This window comes from Dipteris shenzhenensis, chromosome 31, assembly GCF_047967505.1.
Source record: "Dipteris shenzhenensis isolate YYH24624 ecotype China chromosome 31, Dip_SZ_1.0, whole genome shotgun sequence".
Taxonomy (NCBI): Eukaryota; Viridiplantae; Streptophyta; class Polypodiopsida; order Gleicheniales; family Dipteridaceae; genus Dipteris; species Dipteris shenzhenensis.
The window spans coordinates 33,524,669-33,533,704 of record NC_141626.1 but is presented as its reverse complement, the minus strand read 5'-3'; the positions used below and the strand labels follow the sequence as shown (position 1 = coordinate 33,533,704).

Below are 9,036 nucleotides of genomic sequence, written 5' to 3'. Positions count from 1 at the left end.
ATTAGAAGTGCAATGCTTACCTGAACACTCGCCATAGCCTGGGAAGTCATGCATCGTCCACATCAAGACTGCTTTGCAGTTGAAGTCTCGTGATGAGGGAGGCCTGCTCACATCATGCACCTCGATACCTCTCCAAAGTATCTCTAGCTCGTCAATCAAAGGCTCCAAGTAAACATCAGGGTTTTTGACTTTATGTTTCCCTGGAATTAGAAGGGACAGCATAACATGTCCTTTCTTAATAGCCATAGAGGGTGGAAGATTGTAATCCACCAATATCACTGGCCATACACTGTAAGACGTGCTTTTGAGACAAAATGGGTTCACACCATCCATACCCAATCCAAGTCTCAAGCTCCTAGGTTCTTCCTTGATGCTTGGCCATGTGTCTTCAATATGCTTCCATGCAGGAGAGTCCGCGGGAGTTCTCCACTTGTCATCGGTTGATCGATGGGAGGAATGCCATGACATGAGCTCTGCAATAGATTTGCACTTGAACATATGTTGGATGCAAGGGATTATGGGAAAATGTCACAAAACCTTACGAGGCACGTCCAAGGTTTTGAGATCTGCTCTATATCTTGCCTCTCCACAAGTAGGATACTCTCTTGCATCCTTATATAGTCCACGAAACAAAACGCAATCGTTGACACATGCATGGATGCGCTTGTAATCTAATCCTCCAAGAGAGGTCTTATGTTGCCTTGCCATATCTCTTGAGGTCGGTATTTTATTCTCCCTTGGAAGCATTTTACACAATAGCCTGCACGTGAAGACCATAAATGAGGAAAAGCATTCGAGTAATTGACCCACTAGCATAATTCACCATGTTTGCAAAATAGACTTTAAAGCTTACTTGAGTAATGCATTCAAACTTGCATTGCTGCATCCATAGATGGTTTGCAAGTTTAGTAACTCAAGGGAGGCACGTAGAACAGAGAATGTGCACCCCTCAAACAGTGGAGTCGATGCTACAGTAAAAAGATCATCCTGCTCCATGCTATCATCCCTCCCTTGATGGACATATAAATCCCGCACCATATCATCAAACACCTCCTTCTCCACGGCTTCATGAGGTAATGGCAGAGGGCTACTATCACCATCACTCCATGCATCCGTAACGGTCTCTCCTGAAGATCCCACCTCATATCGTCGACACTTCGCCTCCTCACGGCGAGCATAGGGCAACATATGCGGGTGTGGCACTGCATCCTATATCAAATTAAAACGGGATCATAAGTCAAACATATTAACACCCATAGGTATCTCAATCAACCTTAACTTACAAACCCTTACCCTGTTTACAGTCACATCCCATTATCCATACTTTGAGATATGATTGAGTGTAATCCTACGTGCACGATACATGTTTCCTCGACATCGATCACACAGACATTTGATTTTTTGCTCCAACCACATTTCGCGATGGTGGATACGGAGGGATTCATACTCACTGGAGCTACTTGTTGAAGATGAAGACATCCTGCAAACAAACAACCCACCAAATTTGCTCTTCTTCAAATGTTTAATTTTAAACTCTGTGGCGCGTCTAAAGGCGCATCTAAAAGCGCGTCTACAGTCGCTTCTAAAAGTGCGTCTACTCTGTGTATTTAGACGCGCCTATAAACGCGCTATTAGATGCGATTATAGACGCGGCTTTTAAACCTGCTTTTAGCGCGCTCGCTTTGCTTTTCTTCACATTACTTATACTTCGGGTGGCTTGCTTCCTTCCTTATTAGCAGATCCACAGTTTGGACACTTAAGAGGAAGGCTCCCATACTTACTTCCAAGCTTACACTTAAGAGGAAGGCACCCACACTTACTTCCAAGCTTAAAGGAGAGGAGGACGAACAAGGAGGAGAAGCAACTTTGAAAAAGAAGAAGAACCTTCCATACCTCTATCCAAGGTAAGTCTTTTTGCAGTTGATCTTTTTTGGAAGTTTGCTCTCTTTAGATTTGTACTTTCTCATATCCAAGAAACGCATGATCTGGGTATCAGTGTCATGTTTGTGTGTCGGGCGCAATGTCCTTTTCTACTTTTTAGAAATTTCGTCTGTCGGAGCGCATCTATAGGTGCATCTCAGAGCGCGTCTAAAACCACGTCTACAGGCGCGTCTAAATGCACGTCTAGCCTGTTTGCAGACACAGATAGATGCGTCTATAGACCCGCTATTAGACGCAAAAATAGACGCACTAATCAAACGTGTCTATAGACGCGCTCCGACAGTACGCCTCTCTTCCCTTCCCCTTTCTTCTCAGCTCATCAGTAATAGATTTTTTTTCTTTTTTCCAGTTCAACATGTGGCCAGGAAGTGCTTCCAGCTCACCTGATCCCCAGGATTCTATTTGGAAGGACTTATATAACCTTTTAGGACACCCTCCTAGTCTTGCGGAGTTATACGGGTATATGACGGGTACTTTAAACACTCCCCAGGAGTCGGCACTACAGACTCCAAACCACCCCACACCGCCTGAGATCACCTCATCGGAGTCAGCATAGCTGTCTTATGCCCCTTCCCCCATGCCGTCTTATGTCCCTTCCCCCATGCCGTCTTATGCCCCTTCTGCCATCCCGTCTTATGCCCTTCCCCCATGCCGTCAGGAGGTCCTTCTGTCTCGCAGAGCCGTCCACGCACTCCTCTCGGGGGGGTCACTCATCTTATGTAACCCTATCACGTGAGTTCAATAGAAGGATATTTTTAATTTCTAAAATTTATAGAAATTAACTTACATAAGGGATTATTTAAAATCATTTCAAAAAAAAAATACAGATTTGTATAGAAAAAGGGTATATTTTATTAATGAAAAATCTACAGATAAGGGATTTTACAAATAAGACTTGAACGCACGTGATATAGAGAGTTTATACATAGTGACCCCCCCGAGGCACTCCTATGCCGTCGAGACTCGGTTCTCCAGCTACGAGTGGTCAGCGTAGTCTCGTGCAGTCTCCAGCTACGAGTGGCCAGCGTACGAGCTCGACATGACACGGTAGCAGGCGTAGTGGCAGGGAGAGCGGTGGTGGGGGATGCATGGCACAGTGCTTTGGGAGGGGTGGTGGTGGGGACGATGATGATTCAAATGATTTAGACATGCCTCAGGGTGATGATACAATATTCTATGACATCACTCATATAGGAGGCATCTTGATGGATGCGCAGGGGAAGGACATCATGGCCTTCATGCGCTCTGTAATTGCTAATAATTACAGAGATTGCTTTATCCACTTCAAAGACCAGCCAAAGAGGTTGGCTGATGAGACCCTCGCTGCTGTTTGCTCTAGGTATCCTAACCCCCCCAATCGCCAGTTCACAGATAAATGGACCAAGTCAAAGATTGTTACGATACTTGGCAATAAAAGATCTTCGCTTAAGAGGCAGGCACTAGCGGAGCTTGCCAGGCTTGAGGGAGGTCAACCACCAAGGGGCCCGCGCCACACCGCTCACAAGCGTGAGTGGAAGAAAGCAATGAAGTCAGCGAGGGAGGACCCCAGTCTGCAGCACGTGGAGGCACGAAGGATCCAGATGGAGGAATATGGAAGCGCGCATTTTGGAGCAGGGGGTATTGAATCATGGGAGGCCCAATTTGTAAGTATCGATCTCAAATTATATTGCTTATGTAGTTTATTAGGAGGTTGTTTCTTTGTACTAATCCCTCCACAAAGTGTGTCGTCTTGCAGCTTGAGATCGTGGGCAGATACCCTACTCCTGTGGAGACAACCTACCACCGCCACCATCGCAAAGGAGATACATGGAGGCACTTCTATGATGACGGGTTGATTACTGAGGAGCAGTATACCTGGGCTACTGGAGCGGTCCCCAAGGTATTTGAAAGTAATTAAATAATGCCAAAATTATAAGTAAAGATTTGATTTTTCATACATTGATATATGTTGTCCCTTGTTTACAGGCCCGTGCACAAGACGACGAGGAAGACGAGGAAGGAGGCACAGAAGGGAGCGCAGAAGGGAGCGTGGAAGGGACCTGGAGAACATAGATTAGTTGTAGAAGTAGTGCTAGCTACTCTTTTTTGTACTTAAAGCCACGGGCTTGGCTTCGTGCCTCTTGTATATACACTCCTCTTATTTTTTGTACTTGAAGCCACATGACGTGGCTTAGCTTGCTTATTTTTTGTACTTGAAGCCACATGACGTGGCTTAGCTTCATGCTATATATATATACAAGCACTTTTTGAGCTTTCAATTTTATTGCGTTTTGGAGTTGTAATGTTTTATTTGGAATTGTAATTAAAATGCGGTTGGCTGTAAGAATTGAATTACAGAATCTGGATATGGGATTCTTGTAACTATATAGCATACACAACATACACAGCATTCTGTAAATTTTTTTAAAAAAAAAAAAGCGCGTCTATCAGTGCGTCTATAAACGCGTCTATATGCGCGTCTGTCTGTTCGACAAGCGTCTATTTTTGCGTCTATAAACGCGTTTATAAGCGCGTCTATTTAAGCATCTACATACACATCTATACACACGTGTGTTCGATATATAGATGCACTGGTAGACGCGGGTCTCCAAATGCAAAAATAGACGCGCAAATAGACACGCCCGTAAGTTTTTTATTTAGTTCAGTAAACGCGTCTGTGTGCGCGTCTATGGGTGCTTTGTCTTGTTGTGAAAATTCAAATATTCACCTAGAAGCGCATCGCATCGTGGCTCCAAAATGGCCCTGAAAATAGTTTCGCGATTGGCTACATCCAAGCAAACATTGACCCGATTATGAGAAACCAAGGTGCTACTACGATAGTTGTTTTGGGCACGCATTGTTGCACGCAAACAATGCTAGGAACACTTGCAATCCAAAGTAATGACCATATGGAGATTAATCAGACGCTTTGATTCGTGAAAGAAAACAAAAGTTCCACTAGCCAAACAAAGCCTCCTCTACTGCTTTTGCATACGTCTCTTGACATAAATTGTAATTATTGTGGTAATCTTACCCTCCATCTTTGGATCTTCTAAAGTCTTATGAACTGCATGAACCTCTACCTCTAAAATGCTCTATTGCCCCCTGGCACCACTATTGTATGCTATTGCTCCAAACTCTCTTTGTTGGCTGATTATCGATCAAGGGGCTCTAAGAGGAATTGAAATACTTTCTGGAAATCAATTTGTGACATAGCAATTTGCAGATGACACCAATCTCACAATTAGCAACAAGTCACCACAATACATAGAGAATGCCTCAAAATGTATAGACACTTTCTGCATTGCTTCTGGCTCAAAAGTCAATCATTTGAAAAGTCAATATTCTCTCTGTCAATGATCAAGAACAACTTAAAGCAAAAAGTTGCAAACTGATTCCCCAGGGGCAAATTTTTAGACTACTAGGTACTCACACATTACTGTCTAAACAAAGCCTCTCCTGCTTTTGCATACGTCTCTTGACATAAATTGTAACTATTGTGGTAATCTTACCCTCCATCTTCGGATCTTCCAAAGTCTTATGAACTGCATGAACAAAATCAACACATTACTGTCTGTATACACCACACATGTAATAAAAGACACAAATAGATTGATTGCACCTCGATTGCACCCACTGCGTCCCAGCTTCAAATGCTTTTCTTAGTGAACGATTCAATGATCTCTTCATCATTGCTGTCTTCATCAACAACACTCCAGCTCTCGAAGGTGGAATTGATGTGTTGATTGTGAAACTAGCTGAAGCTGCAACAATACCTGCATGCACACTCAGATGTTACACTGCAATCCACACTGTTAGAAACCACAAACACCTCGCGACCATGGACGAGCAGGCGGAGCTGTGCATAACTTTGCAACACGAAATCCACCAAAAGTGCGTGCAACGGGAGCCGGCTAATGATACAGAACGTATATATCGTGGTGTATCTACTGATATTATCAGTGCGGTCGTCCAGATTAATATCAGTGCGGTCGTCCAGATTCAAAATTGAGTGATGCTACTGCAAGCAAAATTCATATGGAAACAAGGAGAAGACGAAACTATAATACTGGCAGGGAGCGGTAGTTTGACCTAGGCTTGGAATGATAAGACTTGCTTAGAGATGATCCAACAATCGCATACTATTTCATCTTCAACCATGCGCTCAAATTACCTTCCCCGCATCGCGCTTCTGACCGTAGACCTTCTCAAACTCTGCGCACAAACAAACGTACAATCACGAAATTGTTGAACCACGAAACAACACAGAGAAAACACACATCCACCCTGTTTCTACCAGAGCTCGCATCTGAATCTTTCCACGTGCATTGTCATCTTTCCTTTCATACTTGCCAGAATCTGCACAACAAAAGCTCGTAACTCAAAGAAAGAAATGTCACCCAAGGAAGAAGGAATGAAAAAAGGATTTAGAACGCAACAATTGACCACCTCTCTGCAGATTGCTACTCAAATTCTCCATGGACTCTCCACAGGTCGCCATAACTCCTCCCTTCGTCCTGCGACTCACAACTTCATTCACGCTAAGCACCACCACTGTGCGCTTGTCACAAATAACATCCCACGCCCATCCAGCACCTAGTAGAGCCGCTCACCGATGCATCCGTCTCCGATGACGAAAATCCCTCATCCTCGTGACAAATGGACTATAGAAAGCGAGCACATCCTAGTTGATTGGAGTCACTTCATGCACGATCGACACGTGGTGATCTACACATAAGACTTCGTCGGGAATATCGCGAAGTAGCCTGCTCTAGGCCTTAGCTTCTTGGAAATGAACACGGATAATTAGAGCTTGTTCACGCGACAGGTAGTTTCCAAACCACTTGTCTTTGTCAAGGTTGACATGAAACTAGATTTTTCTTGAGCCCCTACTCCAGACGAGGGGTTCAAGGAAAAAAGCAGGTTTTCCTCTAAAACCTACACGCGTGAACTCAAATTTATCGCCCCTTTCTGTGTGAACAAATTCTTAGAGCTACTATGGCAGGCCGGGAATCTGATGAGAGAGAATCATTTTCCCAAGCGGGAAGGCATGTTCACCGACGGGACACATTTACATAAGGATTGGGACACATTTCTACAGGGCCGACAGGGGCGGGATGGTACGTGGCGGAAGGTGAGCAGTCCGATGAGATCGGACGGCAAGTAAGAGCTTGTTAAGGAAATGTTTAGCGAATTTTACAAGAGATAATTACCGACTAATGAGGGTTAGTTTCTTAGCATTCTCTTCATCTTCTTCGTCGTCGTCTTCTTCCCTGCAACATCTCCGGCATTCATCTTCTCCATCTCCATTCATCTTTTCTTGCTCGGCTATGGCTTCCCTCCACCATCTTGAACGTAAGCACCATGTCTTCTTGGCCCGTATCGCTGAAGACGCCGAACGCTTCGACGAAATGGCCTCTCACATGACTTCCGCTGTCAAACTCTCCCGTAATTCCCCCCTCGACTTCTCCCCCGATGAACGTAACCTTCTCTCCACTGCTTTCAAGCACGCCGTCGGCTCTCGTCGCTCTGCCTGGCGCGTTATCTCTGCTATCGAGGCCAAGGAAGAGGCTGCAACGAACCAGGAACGCCTCGACTCCATCCGCCCCTACCGTGCCAAAATCGAGTCAGAGCTCTCGCAGATTTGTGACGACGTGCTCAAGCTTCTGGACGAGGATCTCATTCCGTCTTCTGGCTCGGCTGAGGCGAAAGTGTTTTATCTTAAGATGAAGGGAGATTACCATCGCTACCTGGCGGAGTTCAAGAAAGGAAAGACCAGAATTGACACTGCCGATAACACTCTCGCTGATTACAAGTCTGCTCAGGTAAATATAACTGGAACTGCATTTAGTGTAGCTATCTAGGTCTGTGCTCTGCGTTGCCTCAGTTGGTCTACTTTTTTAATGAAATCCTTCATTATACATACTTGAGCATCGAGTTGTAGTGATCTGATCGGATTTTGGATCAGCTTTGTTGATAAGAATTTTCATAAGCTTTGCCAATCTACTTCCTATGAATTTATGAAAGAATCCCTATCCTTTTGCGTCTGCAGGATATTGCGGTGGCAGAACTGGCTCCGACACATCCCATTCGCCTCGGCCTTGCGTTAAACTTCTCTGTTTTTTACTACGAGATTTTGAATTCTTCGGAACGGGCTTGCAATCTTGCCAAACAGGTCTGCTAGGCTTTAATAACGAGGTTGTGCGCATTATCTTTTCGTTAGGCTGGCTATTTAACTCGTGCCGTTCAATGCAGGCGTTTGACGAAGCCGTTTCTGAAGTCGATACCCTCGGGGAAGAAACGTACAAGGAGAGTACTCTGATTATGCAGCTTCTCCGGGATAATCTTACCTTGTGGACTTCGGATGGGCAGGTAGTTCCTAAAAAATTTCCCGTTTCTGAGTTTATCATGGGATTTATGTCATCCGTTTATGCGTTTTCAACGTTCCTTTAACGCTACCAACGTCCGTCTTTCTTTTCTATAGGAATCCTCTAACGAGCCAGCAGCTTTGAATGGAAAGACGGAGAACGCACAGGAGCTGCTACGGCAGGATACTCCCAGCGAGAAATCTGCTTAATACAAAACGAATACATGTCGTATCGCATCTCTCATGTCCAACTTTACAATTTTTAAGCAAACTACTTGGTAACATAACAATAATTGCCCTCAATCTCCCTTCACCGTATGAAATACTAAACACTGGTGAGCCTTATGGGGCTTTTCTTTGTATTTCACAGCCGCATTACTTGTCGCGTTAACATTTCTTGTAGACTTGTAAGTTTCCGTCTAGCTACGATCCGACCGTACACAATGAGACTTACTACACCGTAGTAAGGAAACTTGCCGGCAATTGATGAGTATAGTCTAGGCATGGTCCTTTTCTATTCAACATCATTCAACTTGCTAACTCCAAGTGACGACGGCCTGAAGGATTTGAAAAATCGACAGATAATCGAAGCGACCTGAGTTGTGCTACAACGTACGTACGCGATAGCTTAATACGCCGTTTGAACCTCCTGTGTGTGTTGCCCTTTTGCGGTTTGGAAGCTAGATAAACTGAGCACCAGTTTTCACCTCTGTGCTCGTCCAGAGGACTAGCTCTTTTTTGTTAGCGTC

At 44.6% G+C, this 9,036-nt stretch overlaps 1 protein-coding gene across 1 annotated transcript; it reads left to right on the top strand.

The window, feature by feature from the left end:
- Positions 1-7,214: 7,214 nt before the first annotated feature.
- LOC147881366 (14-3-3-like protein G-BOX factor 14 kappa) lies at positions 7,215-8,760 on the top strand. The gene is made up of 4 exons (XM_087402140.1): positions 7,215-7,745; positions 7,973-8,095; positions 8,176-8,292; positions 8,405-8,760. The coding sequence occupies exons 1-4, from the start codon at positions 7,251-7,253 to the stop codon at positions 8,495-8,497; spliced, it is 828 nt and encodes a 275-aa protein (XP_087258266.1). The 5' UTR covers positions 7,215-7,250; the 3' UTR covers positions 8,498-8,760.
- The last annotated feature ends 276 nt before the right edge of the window (positions 8,761-9,036 follow it).